Source organism: Vanessa atalanta, chromosome 12 (genome assembly GCF_905147765.1).
Source record: "Vanessa atalanta chromosome 12, ilVanAtal1.2, whole genome shotgun sequence".
Taxonomy (NCBI): Eukaryota; Metazoa; Arthropoda; class Insecta; order Lepidoptera; family Nymphalidae; genus Vanessa; species Vanessa atalanta.
In genome coordinates, this window is record NC_061882.1 from 8962839 (window position 1) to 8979270 (window position 16432).

Consider the following 16432-nt stretch of genomic DNA (forward strand, 5'->3'; position numbering starts at 1 on the left):
AATAAGATTATGCATTAAGACGCATTTTAAAGTCAGGCATAAGTATATTTATAAAAAGTGGCGTTCTAATATAACCGTCAAAAGTGAATATCTGTTTGGACAGGTCTCTTTTTATGTTAGGCAATATAAATACAAGGAAATTATCAAATAAAATAACAAATTATTAGATATATATTTTAATACTATTATTGTTCAATTAAAAATAGCATTCTCGAACATAAACGCGCACTCGCAAAGCGTAAACACAACAGTGTGACCATAAATAACGAGAAAAAAATTACAACTAAACATTACTTGTCTATTTTCATAGATTTCATTGAACGTAAGGCATCGTGTTAGCACTAAATTAAAAAAGCTAGTTTCTTCATAACATTATTAAATATTTAATTATGTTCTTTAGTTTTCTGAATACTTTTGACTTTTGTCGTAGATAATTAACAATGTATTTTTTTTTAAAGACAAACTAACTTCGCAGTTCTTTATACTCCTGTAAAAACAATTCAGGTCGTATGTAAGCTAAACATTTCAAAAGACCTAATAAAAGTTTTAAAGCAAAACAAGTGACAAAAATCTGATGATTTACAAATCATACGTGAAAAATCTCTAAAACTTTCTCTCGAACTAAAACAGATTATAAAAAAACAAACACGATCCTTTTTCCTTCTTCCTGCCTCTGACATAAAAAAGGAAACATGTTCATTCTTGTGCATTGAAAAATATGTTTAATGGATTCGTTCATTCCTAGCGTACAATCTAACGCAATCAGCACTTAAGGCCCTTGTTAATGTGTTAAAAATAAGGACAAATTATTATAATAACCAACTCTTACGATATATATACCGTATATGTAAAAATAGGGAAATCTTGAAATCAAATTTAATTATGATTGAAGATTTCATAAAGTTTTCAAACTCATTCTATCGACATGTTATGCATGGGTTCGCTATGCACAAATGTAAGTTTTGCTTGTGAAATTACTATTTGTAGTAGTATAGTATGGTTGCGCTATTTAATCCAACAAAGGTATAAGATACTTTCATTCCAATTAATCTCATAACCTTTACTCATTAAATTAAAAATAAATTTAGTTTATTGTTCTTGAGAATTATGTGAAATTTGATAATTAACTAACTATACATTCTAGCTGATGTAAGATTAATAAATATCATTAGTCACAGTGCAGGTTATTATAATAATTGTTTAATATATTCATAATTAAGTATTGATAGTTTATTCTTGCATAGCAGCTGCTTCAGCCGGGGCAGTGGGCTCGTTGCTGTTCTTCTTCTTGGAGCCGGATACTATGTCATCGATTCTGAGCAAGAGGATTGCGGTCTCTACTGCTGTTTTGTATACCTGCAATTTTTGTATGAAATTTTATAATTGTTGTCAATGAGTCAACAGAAGTAAAAATGTATCATTACTAAAGTTTCGAGAGGGAGGAGATGGTCCAGTTGTTAGAACACGTAAATCAATATAACTTTAACGTTAACCAATGATGACCGGTTCAAACCAAAGCAAAGACCACAGAATTTTCATGTTCTTAATTTGTGATTATAATTCACCATTTATCTTGGGGGGACCCAAGATAAATGGTGAATTATACCTTTTTGGGTCCAATATAAATCTGCCACATGTATCCATCAATGTGTAACAACCCACATTTTAGCAGCGTGAAAGATTAACATTCATAACTTTTCTTCTAAAAGTACAGGCCTTAGAAGCTTTTCAGAGTTCCATGGGTAACGATAAATAAACTGATGCAAACTAATTAATTTAATTTGTACCAATACTGAGTTACACACTACATTCACTTAAGCATACTGTAATCAATTAAAATTTACTTTTTATCGACATTTACACATATTATCAACAATAATTTAAGAAAAAGGTGGTTTACGTGGTAACTTATTATTTTCATTTACAATGTGACTACTATGGACACGATATTTTACGATACTTAGTAACAACGATACATAAGCTGTGCAAATGTTTTGTCGAATTAAATACAGCTCGTAGCATGTTTCAGATCGTGGGCGTACCTGCAGCTTGACGGCGAGCGGCTCCCAGATGCCCTTGATGGCCATGTCGACGATGTCTCCGGAGTCGCCGTCGATGCCGCTGGTGACGCTGCCGGCGGCGTGCTTGGCGCGCAGGGCGGTCAGCGTGCGGATGGTGTTGGCGCCGCAGTTTTGTGCCAGCGTGCGCGGGATTATTTCTGAAATGCGATAATCGTCATGTAAGACAAAGTTTGTCTTAGGATTTATTAGTATTCTTATATCCTACTCCAGTTCAGCGTAAAGCTTGTATTATGTGTAGAAATACAATAGTAGGAGTAAGAATCGAGTTTGAATCGAAAAATCGAACATTTTTGTAGCTAAGCAGAGTATTCATAACAGATCCGTAATCATTTTGTTGGATGTAATGCAAAGATATGGTACGACACAACTTTGATGTAGAAATAGTAAAATTCCTAAAGCCGACCACATCTGAATTAAGTGACTTCAAATTCATCAATCTTTATTTATTTGCTATGCGAAAATGATCTTTAAGCAAACGTAATAATTTGTAATGTCATATAACCAAATACATTCGCCAAATTGACGATTGTTTTTGTTTTTTTTTAATTGTCGATCTACATTTAAAGTGTCGTACTATATCGAGATTTCTATCTATAGTCGTATTTTTTATTAGACGAAGCCAGCTGACAATAATTAATGTCACTTTCTAATATAATGTCATATTTAAAGTAATAGTGATGCGTTGAGTTGTCGTTCAATCAGATGAATGAAGAATGAGTGTAAATAGTTAATCATTTCAAACTATAATAGAAAAGAATAATATTTCTATTTTATAATAGAATCGTATAAAAGTGCTTTGATATAGGCAGCACAAACGAGAACATTCCGACAAGTATGTTGTGGACGAGATGGCAATGCAGCATGGGATAATTGTTTTATGTTGAATCGGTACCATTGAATCGGTATGGGCGCAGGCTAAAGGATATGTTGCAAAAAATAATAAAACTTTCAAAATGTCAGAAGTAAAAAAACTTTTTGAAGAAAGACTTCAACATATCACGGCTGAAAAATGGAGTAGCTGCATTGCTCATATAATTAAAGAAGAGGATAAAATGTATGGTCTCGACAACATGATCGACAATGTTTCAGACAGATTTATAATTAATGTCACCGAAAGTGATAGTGATGATTTCTCACCTGATAATGAATAAATACAAATTATGTATTCAGCGTTGTTTATTATTTTCATTTCCTATCATGCATTGTTATATTTTATACATCTATAGTTTCAATTACATTATGTATTGAAAACAATATCGGCAGATTTGAACACTAACTAACTACTAAACAATCCAAGCAATTTCATTCATTTAAGAGTTTTTCAATCATTCACTTTGTCACAACACTATTTTTTTTTCACTAAAAAGTGACAACACAGTAAACGTCAGTTGACTTCGTCTAATTAAAAATACGACTATATAGTTATTCTTAATAAAAATATTTATGCCTGCTTATGACTACATTACTCTCATGCATGCAAGCTAATTCAATATATTCAAAATATTTGTATTATTAACACCAATTGACTTAAATAAAATAGTATTACACTATAGGGCTATATCCTAATTTAACAGTATATATATTACCAAACTAGCTTTCGCTCCCGACGTTGCCTATCATGTCGTTATGTATACCACAGACGTGTTTTTCATCGACGAAATTTCATGATGATCGGTTGAGTAAATTGGACGTGAAAGAGCCACAAAGAAACCTTTCGCGTTTATAATATTAATGATTGTTGTATAGTATCGGTTTGTATGCGTGTGAGCGTGTGTGCGGGTGTGCGTGTGTGCGGGTGCGCCAGTGTGCGTACCGAGCGCGCTGGCGACGGCGCGGTAGGGCGTGGCGTGCGGCGCGCGGGCCGACAGCGCGCTGGACACGGCCATCTCGCACGCGCCGCCCCCGGCCACCAGGCGGGGGTTCAGCACCTGGAATAACGACATCCTTTTAGGATTTCCGCATGGAAAACAAGATTGTATAGCATATTCCAAATACAGGAGACACGTTAACAACTTTATTTATTTATTTATTTATTTATTTATGTACCAACAGAGTATACAGAAAATTATATAAATGAAAAATGTGTACAAAGGGATAACTTATCTCTAACAAGAGATCTCTTCCAGAAACCCTGAATCTAGTGGAGATTATTTGTAATACATATTTATGGTGTAGGTACAATATCAATTAGTTTTATATTATAGAATTCAAGTAGACTTAACGATAAATGAATATATTACACACTAAATACAAATATATACATTAATATATACCATCATCTATAATATATATATACATTCAACTTACATAGATACAAAAAAATATATATACATACATATAAAATAAATTAAACTTAAGTGGCAAGAAAGTGTTGCTTAACTCTGATTTTAAACGATCTTATTGTAACATTATTATGGAAAATATTATCTGGAAGAGAGTTCCATAGGCGAGCGGCAACAACGGAAAACGAGTTACCATAGGAAGTAGTATTAAAAAATGGTACCTCAAGAGTTTTCGACGCCACACATGCGCGTACTGGTCTTTCACGAGCAGGGCAAAACAGAAAACGCTCATGTAGGTAATCAGGGCTACCATGGTTTAATATATTAAAAAGAAGCGATAATATGTGCAAGCTCCGGCGAAGTCGGATAGGAAGCCACTTTAACTGACGTCGAAATTGAGAAATGTGATCAAATTTGCGCAGACCGTAAATGAAACGAATGCACAAATTTTGAAGTCTATCTAGTTTGTCAAGTAGCTCTTCATTCGCATCAAGATAGCAAATATCAGCGTAGTCCAGGATGGGAAGAAGAAGGGATTGTGCAAGTAATATTTTTGTTTTAAAAGGAAGGAAATTCTGCAAACGTTTTAGAGAATGCAGAGAGAAATGGACACGTTTACTGACTTCGTTAACCTGAGCTCTCCATGATAAATTGCAATCTATGACTAATCCCAGATTAGTAGCTTGGTCGCTATATACAATTTAAGTTCCATCATAGACAATTGATGGTACAATGTCCCAATTAATTTTGCTACATAACATAATTTATCAGTGGGTTGCAGTAATATATTTGATCGAAATCTTTGATAACCTTTGGTACCATGGTATTCAAAAATTGTATTTAAAATGTAGGCGAAGTTATTATGGGAAATTTGTTGTGTATCCATGGCACCCAAATCCCAAGGAATATGTAAATGCAAAGTTTACTCCTTCATTTGGATTGAAGAATTGGATACTTACTACAGAAGGATTAGAAAACGAATTTATTTTCTTTTGGAATTGAAACAGTCTGCTACTAAGTTTTGTCTTGTTTTGCTCTTATGACAAAGACCACATTAGAACAGAAGATTTTTTTATCAGTTTCAAAAACTGTTTATGTAATTTTAATGGAAACTAACCAGATTTTTAGCGACATGTAGAGCGTCTTGGAGATTCCTCTCGATCTCATTCAATATGTCCTTAGAAGCGCCGCGCAGAAGAATTGTGCAAGCCTGAAAAAAAACTCTTTAATCAAAAATACGAAAATCTTGTAAAATAAATTTAATATTTTAACAACAAAAACTCAAAAATCACTTTACATGGATTTGAAATAAGTGGCACAAAGTTTAGTAACCATACATCTATTAAAGTTTATGTTCAATCACCTTTATTTGACAAGTATATTTAAAAATTAAAATATCAAATTAACAATTTTTTTTTTTCAATTATAGAAATAAGAATCAATAGAGATGTTTTGCTATAATTTATGATGATAGTTAAGTATAATTACGAAGATTAATTCGTATTAGAGCATGATTTAGTATATTTCTATTGTTTGTGAAATGATGCATTTGTCTGTATTCAATTAAATGTAAAAGCAACATAAGTTTCATCATAAAGAATGCAGATTTAATTTAAAAAAAGATTTTATCTACTACAATTCATTTGAGGAACAGCAAATTTTTTTTAATGCATTATATGGAAAGCTCCTTTATTATATGTATTGTTTTGTTTATGTCGATCTCAATGAATTTTTTTTAAACAAACTCGATCGCCTCATAAATAATTCCCTGCGTTTCATCTTCTGCCTTCGAAAATTCGACCACATTTCCCACTGTCGAGCCGAACTCAAATGGCTCCCTATCCGCCAACGCAGAGATTTACGGCTACTGTGTTCTCTTTTTTCTATTCTTTTTGACCCGCTTTCCCCTGATTACTTAAAGGATAAATTCAAATTTCTTTCTGACAATCACGATCGACAGCTACGCTCTATTGATTCTCTCCTTCTCTCTTTTCCCAGTCACTTCTCTGGTTTTCTAACTAACGCTTTCTCTGTCCAAGCTGTCAGATTATGGAATAAACTTCCGGTAGAAATTAGAAAGGCTTCTACTAAGGCATTGTTCAAGCGTCGTTTACAGGATCATCTTATTAAAAACCTCTCTTAAGTTTCTCCTTCTTTCTCTCACTATGCTGTGTTTTTAAAATTTCTATTATGTCTCTGTTAATTATAAATGTGTATTCTCATGCATATATATAATATTTTATCTGTTTCTGTTTCATTATTATTATTATCGTATTTATTGTAAAATTTATTGTTACCGCCTTCATGACTTTCTGTTTGGCCTAAAGGTTGACTGGTAGTGAATGCCTTCAGGCATTAAGTCCGCCTTTTGTTCCAACTTTTGTTGTTGGTCAATAAAGTTTTTAAATAAATAAATAGCAAAAGCTTTTGCAGTGTATCTTTAATCAATTCTTTTGTTTTACACCTTATCAACTTAACGTTTTATATGTAGTTACATTTGAATATTTTATCTTAAAAGGGGAAATATAAATTGTATGTCAAATAATTAAGAAGATTTTTTTATAAGCACATTTTTTACAATTACGTTTGATAAATTCACTGCAACCTGCCTTTTAAATTAATCATTACTACTAGTCTACTTCTGCATACTCAACAAAAATACACACCTTGGGATTCTTGCACTCGGTGACGAATGTGAAGTAATCGTCGCCGATCTTCTTGACCTCGAAGCGTCCGGCTTGCGTGCCCACGTCGCTCTCCTTTAACTCCTCCGTGCGGTTGACGATGGTGCCGCCACAAGCCCTCGCTAGACGGTTGTTGTCGGTTTTACGCAATCTGCGCGAAAAAGAAAGTATTACATTAAATTGCAAAACATAGAAATTAATGTAGTAGTCTGTTGACATTGCCTTCTATTTATGGATAAAAGTAAAGAAAAAGAGATGCTTAGGGCATTTGCAATCTTTTCACTTTTTCAACCAGGAAAAAACAGAAAAAAAAGAAGAGTTGAAAGTACAAACATAGACGGACCTACACTAAACCTTACCAATGTGTTGAGCAAAGGCATCTTAGTTAAGCTAGTTATGTTAGTATACTACTATTATTACCATATAGAGAAAACCAAGTCTAAATCAAACTAAAAACTATAGCTTGTTTTATTATTAACAGTTATAACTAAAGTTGCATAATTATTGTACCAAAATAAAAAAAATAATAATAATTGTTACATTATTGAGACATTTAATTCTCAAAAGTGTGATATATTTAGAATTTTGTTTATTTTTGATAACCATGAGTCGGTCTGTTTGCAATATTATCTTTAGCTTTTTAGAATATCTGTGTTATTTCTATAGATATAGAGATATTAATACTTTCATCAGTTGTCTTACCTGCGAATAGCTGTAATTCCAGCCTTGACTAGATAATGCTGCGCTAAATCAGATACTCCCTTCTCGGTGAACACAACATCGGGTTTCAATGCAATAATGTCTTCACACTGACGTTGGACATGCTCTTCTTCCAATTGTAAAAGTTTGGTAAAGTCCTACAAAAATAATTGTTATAAAAATCATTAATATTTATTGAATTTGTTATCTCTTTATTTTAGTAACATAAATTCTGAACTGCATTAACACTAAACCTATCAGAGCGGTCAAATGACCACTTTTGAGACTTTAATCAAAATTGTTAAATTCCAGGTTATAATTTTTCTTGAACTTACTGCACGACTTTTTTCTATAATATATAGCTGTTAAAATTTTTAATACATATTTCTCTTCATCTTTCGTTTTTCGTGATAATAAAAAGAACTCTACCGTTGTCTACCCTGAGCGGTCTTTTGACTGCTAGAATATATATGAAATTTTATGAAGTTATCCGCATTGAACTCTTATTGTTCAATTCCATTATCTCAAACTACTGTTTTTGTACAAACAGTAGTTAGTAACAAAAACAGTAGTTTTCCAAGAAAATATCATCCGATTGTGTGTGGGGAAAATGTCATATGCTTACAGCTAGTTCTATGCTGGGTACAGAGCGACTGCTGGTAACTCACGAGGTGAGGCAAAATAGTAATCATTCAAATTAGATTACTGGCTCTGTACGCGTCATTATAAATATTAGTGACGTAATTAGTTCTATTTGTAATAATAAAATAGGCTACAACTTATACATGAACAAGAAAAAATGGAAAGTATGGCAAAACTTCCACTAAAATTTCTTAAAGACGAAAAACGTGTCAAATTGAGTATTGCAAAATAATACATTTGTTCTACATGTAAAAATATGTTTTTGGAAAATGTTTACAAGAGAGACCCGTCATCTGTAAAAAGTAAGACAGTAAGACAACAAATAAATTTTATTTTAGTTTGAATAAGGATATGCATGTAAATTACTGAAGCAACATATACTTTTTAATTTTCGAGCCTTCTTTCTAAAAATGTACTCCTAAGCCCGAAATAATAGTATTTTTTTCATTTTTATATGATAATTACTATGTGTTTATTGTTTATGCTAAATTCTGTATTAATTACAATCAACTGGACAAAACTATAATGTTTATTTCAAAAGCGGTCATTTGACCACCATAGGTAGAAATAGGTATATATAATATGTTGATAAGTTTAGTTAAAAAACTAGCCAACATCCCTATTTATTATTAAATAAAGTACAATGTGTCAAATAAATTAAGCAAATTCAACCAATTAAATTTTTTATAATATGAGTCATCAGACTTTCCATTTTCTGACTGACTATGTTTAAATAACACTACATAAAAACTACAACATATTCATGTGAATAAGCTTACCTGATCACCAACAATCTCAATATTAGTTTGGCTCTCTCCTTTCTTGTACTCAAGAGGACAATCCAAAAGAATGATACGTGGATTCTCAATATAACGACGCATTTTTGGATGAGTTACATCTTTGTTGACCATCACACCATTTAACACTTTTGACTCTTCAACTGTACCTCCGGGAATCTTCTCAACTTTAGCATAACTATAACCAGATATGAGAAATTTAAAGCATAATTTAATCATCAATCCAATCAAATTTCTGATAGTATACACTCAGGGTTGGAACACGAAGTTTTTAACAAATTAGGTTACAACTATGCACTGTCACACTCAGGATCAATTTTGGTTGCGTCTTATCACAGCAATATTGACCAGTATAGTTTGGTAGTAAAATAAAATATAGACAGTGACAGCACTGATATCCCTTCAAAAACTCATCACCACTATAAATTATGCATAGTTTTTCATTCCCAAGAAATAAATATTCAATTAAATTTTCTATGTAATAGACAAAGTTATTACACATATTTAATTACATACAGATGTATGTGTATATAAAAGGTTTTTGTATTAGCAGTAAAATTTATTGGACCGAGTCACATTTTTTTAAACTATTATTATTCTGTCATTACTTCACAGAATGTAGAGTTAATTCAAAATGGGTGGTACCACATAAAACTAATTATACAAATATATTAACAACTCATTTTCACTCGCTTTGTTCGCATTATAGGGGTAAGACATAAGAATTTCCTTGACTTTCCTTGAATAAGCTTGCTTCCATACTCGATTTTATCAAATTTGGTTCAGTAGTTTGGCCGTGAAAGACCAACAGACATACAGACAGTTATTTACGCATTTATAATATTAGTATAAATATTACATTCCTATACATACTATATTTAACCATTAGTATAAACAATTAATGTGCATATTAAACATAATAGACTTTAGTAATAATATATTGAATAATAAAAAGCTTAATCAAATTAAGAATGTAAATAATATATTTCTTACACAAAATAATAACTCACTTTTTAATATCAACTTCAACACGTCCATTTTCATTGACAGTGACTGTGTTGACTGCATCAAGAGCAATATCTACGGCCAAGTCAGCCCAACGACCAATGTATTTAGTGCCTACACAGGATCGAATCTGAAATATATTAAGTATTATAGATATATTAAAAGTTTTTTAAACATTTCAGCTTGACATTTTACTTCTTAACGCACATAATGTACATATATGGGCTCAAATAAAGCACTAATTATTTTATTGCCATATCTATAAATATCTTGATACTCCAACTTTCTATAACAATGCATCATCAATATTAAAATTACAATATGAATATGAATAATAATCATATTAATTGAAATAAAACTAGTTTTTAACGGATTTAATCACGTATATTAATTATTTTAACATCCCGACGTTTCGAGCACTTTGCAGTGTTCGTGGTCACTGCAAATCCGTTAAAAACTAGTTTTATTTCAATGTGTAATAATGGCGAACATCTAAGACAACATAATCATATTAATCTTATTCTCGAACAGCAAAATTCCTTTTGTTATTATTTTGTGACAATTCATAACTTAGATCAAATCTTCATACTCACAACTTCTTTCAGCTTATCCCTATCATTAAGATCAATAGGTATAGAGATTTTCTCTTCCAGCAACTTAACGGCATCCTCTAAGGCCTGTCTGTATTCTCTGATGATTACTGTTGGGTGAATGTTTTGGGCAAGGAAGGGTTCAGCAACAACCAACATCTCTCCTGCTAATACAATTACCGATGTTGTGCCATCTCCAACCTAAAAAAATATTTTTCTAATATTTTATTTCATCCTAAGGCATTTAATTATGAATTAACTTTATATATAAAATATTGGAGCATTATTTTGTTTAGTGTTCACAGTTTATATATTTAAAATAAACTATCTTAGTTAATTAAAAATTACAATCACAGTTACTTAGGAATTTCAAAGATATAGATATTTCAACATATTTTTTAAAAGTAAATATATTTTGTAGAGTAATTAAATGTAAATGAATCTTATAAATTATCAAAGTATTTTTTAAATTTTTCTTTAACTTCTGTGCACACCCTACTGACTACTCTCCTACACTATTCTGGGTTGGCTGGCAGAAAATGCTGTTATAGCGTTAAGTCCGCCCTCTGTACATGTTTTATTTGTGCAATAAAGAATAATAAAAAAAAAAAAAAGTATATATAGACTTATTACAGATTTAAAATAAAAATTAATCATTCATGACATGACTAGTAAAATAGTAAATATATATAACCTCTTCATCTTGTGTTCTTGCTATTTCTATCATAGTTTTAGCTGCAGGATGCTGAACAGTAATCTCTCTGAGTATGGCATTGCCGTCATTTGTCATCACAATTCCACCCATCGGATCCATCAACATTTTCAACATCGCCTGCGGCCCGAGGCATGTTCGAATAACGTCTGCTATTGTCTAAAATAAACATAACACAAATCTTGTTTTAGGACCAAACGATAGGTACTGATGAAAAATATCATTATTCAAACAGTTTTAACTGAAATTCACCTTTCCAGCATTAATATTCTCCAATTGAACTTTCCGGCCGGAGTCACGTTTTGTGTTTTGGCCTGAAATAGTATCACATTAGTATCAAATGTAAACGAATAATACATACAGAGTCCACAAACTCTACTCACTCAAAACTATTATCGGTTGCTGTCCATACATTTTGATACAATTAAATTAAAATCACAAGATCAAACTAAGAGAACTTCCACAAAAGAAAATTGACCAAATTCACAAATCGCGTGGTGACTAAATTTGTGCTGCCAGTGTAAAAAATTAACTATAATATATTTTATAATAATTATAAAGATTTTTTCAACACTATAAGACATTAGTTTTTTCGGAGTAATACAAAAATGTAATTGATTCCGAAATAAATAAAAATATACGTATTTTTTTGTAAATTTCAATCTATTTTTAGAATTTAATCTTTACTTACATTTAAAAGTAAAATAAGCGAATGGATTGCAAAGTCCATTAACTATTCTTATAAAATTTAAAATTGATGTTACAAATTTTATTAATTCTATTGATATTTTGACTACTTTCAAGTTTCTTTACAATTGTTTATTAATGTTTGCTTAAATGTTGGTTTGCGCAAAAACGGCGTAAGTACTTCATAACATTTTTGAAACCGAATTTTAATGTTACGATTTTACACATTTTGGTACTTAATATTCTTATAATAAAAATATTACGATCAAATTACAATTATTTATTTTTCTTTTTAGACTTAGTATTAATGTGTTGATGATATATTTAGTTTTATATAAAATTTTTAGTAAGATAAGTGCAAATTTTATATCAACACAATCAATAGATATATGAGAGCCGAGATGGCCCAGTGGCTAGAACGCGTGCATCTTAACCGATGATTTCGGGTTCAAACCCAGGCAGGCACCACTGAAATTTCATGTGCTTAATTTGTGTTTATAATTCATCTCGTGCTCGGCGGTGAAGGAAAACATCGTGAGGAAACCTGCATGTGTCTAATTTCAACGAAATTCTGCCACATGTGTATTCCGCCAACCCGCATTGGAGCAGCGTGGTGGAATATGCTCCAAACCTTCTCCTCAAAGAGAGAGGAGGCCTTTATCCCAGCAGTGGGACATTTACGGGCTGCTAATGCAATAGATATTCTTGGTAGTAAAAAATAAATTATAAAATTTGATAAAAAATTAAAATATATGTAGAAATATATACTTAAATATTTGGATATTGCGTCATAAAAGCGCATTATTAATTTATTATATCAAAATTAATTTTCTGTATATCACGTGACCTAAACCACGAGCCGCCATGGTGTGACGTCAGATAGGCAAAAACTGTCATTTCAATATTTTCAATATCATCTAGCACTTTGATAAACAAATTATCTGGAGTTTTAATGTAATTATTACATTATTCTCCTACGATAGCGATTGTAATTCATTTATTATTTTCCAAAAACAACCAAATATTTATAGCGGTTAACGTTGAATGAGTGCCGGTCGTACTTCGACTGTTGTTTTTAACAATCGTTTTTAACGTCATCAAAATGACTGACAGCGTTTTTCCGGGAATAAAATGCGTATTTATTTTGCTGATTTTTGTGGCTTTTTGTTAGGAAAATTAACATATTGAAGTACTTTTACAAACATAGTAGAATACCCTATTAAATATGAGTTTGTAATAAACTTAAATTAATTGTTTTAATTAATTCTACATCAATAATTAATTTATAACAATAAAAAAAATCATGATTTATATTGAATAATATGATTGGTTTCATTGTAATAGAATCTTTATTCATTTATAGTGTGTTTTGTTGTGTCTCGCCTCACCTCATGGTATAGGCCTCCTATAGAGGTAATCATATTCTTCTGCCTGATGCCCTTCTCTTCCATATGACACCTGCTATTTCTCTAATTATTTTATCTTGTCTATCCCTTCTTCTTTTTGATGGAAATTTTATAACTAATAATTTTGTTTTAAGCCTTGTCATTTTATAATAATTCTAACTTACGCTATGTTTTTTTTTTAATTCATAATGGTCCTCTCCGTACTCTACTAACACGCCTCAAGGTCTTGAATATATTTTTTTATTCAGTGCCCAGTATTTTTTCTATGTTATGGATATATATATTTTTAAGACCCTTTGGTGTCTGTCTGATCTATCTGATGCTGATAATGTTTTAACTAAATATTTATGTAATATGTATATGGCGGTGTTGTTAATCGCAATTTTTTTCTGTGCGTGATAGGTAATTACCGGGTTTAGTACTCTTACGGATGTAAATACTACTCGTAATATTACTAGTATGCTTTCTTTATATAGTTGCTTTAGTATAGTTTGAAGGTTTACTGGAATACCAGTTATGAGTATCAAGTTAATTCGCAAACCTAAGACGACTCAGTAGCTCCCTATTAATATTTAGACCAGGTTTACTCCAGCCTAGTTCTCCAAATAAAAATCTAGAACTGAAGAAAATAATTATGGGTGCTTGAGCGCTGTGAGCTGTGTGACTCCTTGTTTAATTTTAAATTACTGTCCTATAAATTGATACGTTATATATATGTGTGTGTATTTTTCTTATAAATAACTTGATGTAGCTATGTAACCCACACAACTACACTAAGTTATCGTCAAGACAAGATATTCATTTGCATTTTGTTCAATTCAATTTGGTTTAGCCATTACTTAGCTTAGATCTATTTAAGCCTAGGTCCAAGTATAAGTGTAGACATTCATTTTATTAATAATGATACAATATTCTATATTTTTAAAACATTATTCATTAATAACATAAAATATGATATTGCTCCGTATACATATAGAGTAACTTTTAACAAGAGTTTAGGACACGGCTTCATTTTATAACTTATTAAAAGTAGTTTAGTTTTACCTTACTTTTTAAAACTGGAAACAAAAGCGATCCCCTTAATTGTGTTTTTACTTACTTACTCATACTGACTCACTCACCCTCCAAACCGGAACACAATAATACTATGTATTGCTGTTTGGCGGCAGAATATATGTCGGGACCTAGCCGGACGGACTTGCATAAAGCCAAGTAAATGTCGTAATTATTTTAATCTTGTGTTTAATTAACCAGCAACGTATTGATATATAATTGAGTGTTTTTAATCAAGTCGTATTTACCAATTTACTAACTATAATAAAAACGGTGTCAGTTTCCTTCCTTTAAGAAAATGTTTAAACGTTTGTTTTTAATCACGTATTGTTATAACTTTTAAGACATAAATAAATTCTCACTGATTATAATCGTAAAATTTCAAAATTAGATCGCCAACGTCCATACCACGTTGAATACACCGGTTCTCGTCCGATCACCGAAGTTAAGCAACGTCGGGCGCGTTCAGTACTTGGATGGGTGACCGCCTGGGAACACCGCGTGTCGTTGGCCTTTTTTTACTTATATTTTAATAATTACAGTCATAGAGTTATTGTATCATTTGTCAAATTGTTTTCAGTCTGAATGCCATTGAAAATAAAAAAGAAAATCAAAGGAATGTAAAAACATTAAATTGAAAGACTTATATGTATACAAATATAAGTATACAATTATTATGTTGACATTCTAGTCGTGCATTGAATTCACATTCACTATGAGTACTTACTCTTTTGTTTGACCTCAAAAACCTGTTTTTTTCTCATCTGTATAAGTATACAGATGAGAAAAAAACAGGTTTTTGAGGTTTTAAGAATTGAATCAAAATATACCTACTTTGTTCAAATAGACTTTCAGAAAGTTATTGGAATTTACATTGTACAGTTGAACTAAACAGGAATCTACCACGGACTCGGAACGTGGATTGTTTCGTCAGAGAATGATCTACTATTACACGGATGTGCCAGAGCTTCTTAGCTTAATTAACATGTTTAAAGCTTACTCGATCATGATGCACTGATTGGTTGTACATTATATGCGAAATGTATACGAGGGGGTCCAAAATCCGCGCAATAATAAATAATACAAACAAATTATTTTTATTCAAAACTTTTTTAATCCTTACGAGCGCTTATTCAAATTGCCACTACTCAGTTTCTGTATTTTTTAAGCTTGTGTGCGTGTAACTGCATATCATCATCATTACATAGTATAAAGCAAAGTCGCTTACCGCTGTCTGTCCCTGTGTATGGTTTGATCTTTAAAATTACATAACGAATTTTGATGCGTTTTTTTAATAGATAGATTGATTCATTATAAATGTTTATATGTATGTACAATTGCATAGAGGTTTCTATAAAGGTTTCTAAAGTGATGTCGTAAATAAACACATTTATTGCGCTTACATTGCAAACGCTAACAGATAAATCAAAATAATGTACTTACTGTATTGTACACCTTAAAAAGGTCTTGAAAAAAGTCCACGATGGTATATGTCTATCTCTAGGGATAACCCACAATAACCATTTTTATCCGCTACTTTTTACAAGAAAATATGGCTTATTTCCGAAGCGATTTTAGGTAATACAGCATTAATCCTAATCTAATAAAGTACTTTAAATACATTGTGCATTTAATATTGATCAATATGTCCCTTTACAGCATATAATTTAAATGAATATATTCGAAGATATTACAGAACTAAATGCAGGGACACAGCAGTTTGTATTATCTAATGATAAAAAACTCTGAAAGTTGTAAGACATTCTGTAGTATATTTAGTATTAGCATTGCACC

The 16432-nt window shown here is 31.4% G+C and overlaps 1 protein-coding gene and 1 non-coding gene across 3 annotated transcripts; one reads left to right on the forward strand and one right to left on the reverse strand.

The window, feature by feature from the left end:
* Window positions 1-670: 670 nt before the first annotated feature.
* LOC125067695 (T-complex protein 1 subunit gamma) lies at window positions 671-12004 on the reverse strand. 2 transcript variants are annotated; one of them, XM_047676417.1, is made up of 13 exons: window positions 11876-11998; window positions 11745-11806; window positions 11475-11651; window positions 10784-10981; window positions 10196-10320; window positions 9168-9363; window positions 7750-7904; window positions 7030-7198; window positions 5481-5573; window positions 3895-4009; window positions 2043-2218; window positions 1208-1356; window positions 671-808 (listed from the first exon to the last, which is right to left on the reverse strand). In XM_047676417.1, the coding sequence occupies exons 1-12, from the start codon at window positions 11904-11906 to the stop codon at window positions 1231-1233; spliced, it is 1623 nt and encodes a 540-aa protein (XP_047532373.1). In that variant the 5' UTR covers window positions 11907-11998; the 3' UTR covers window positions 671-808; window positions 1208-1230. The 2 variants fall into 2 exon arrangements, with proteins under 2 accessions (XP_047532373.1, XP_047532372.1); XM_047676416.1 differs by having other exon boundaries at window positions 671-1356; window positions 11876-12004.
* Window positions 12005-15032: 3028 nt separating this feature from the next.
* LOC125067976 lies at window positions 15033-15151 on the forward strand. The gene has a single exon (XR_007119750.1). It is a non-coding gene; the product is annotated as a 5S ribosomal RNA (ribosomal RNA).
* Window positions 15152-16432: the final 1281 nt, after the last annotated feature.

Bases quoted from the DNA above. Each gene is read 5' to 3' on its own strand.
- LOC125067695 (XM_047676416.1), bottom strand. From the start codon at position 11,906: ATGTATGGACAGCAACCGATAATAGTTTTGA. The intron at 9,364-10,195 runs GTGAGTTATTAT...ATCTGGTTATAG, and splicing joins GTTGAAGTTGATATTAAAAA to TTATGCTAAAGTTGAGAAGA. The intron at 1,357-2,042 runs GTACGCCCACGA...CAAAAATTGCAG, and splicing joins CGCTCGCCGTCAAGCTGCAG to GTATACAAAACAGCAGTAGA.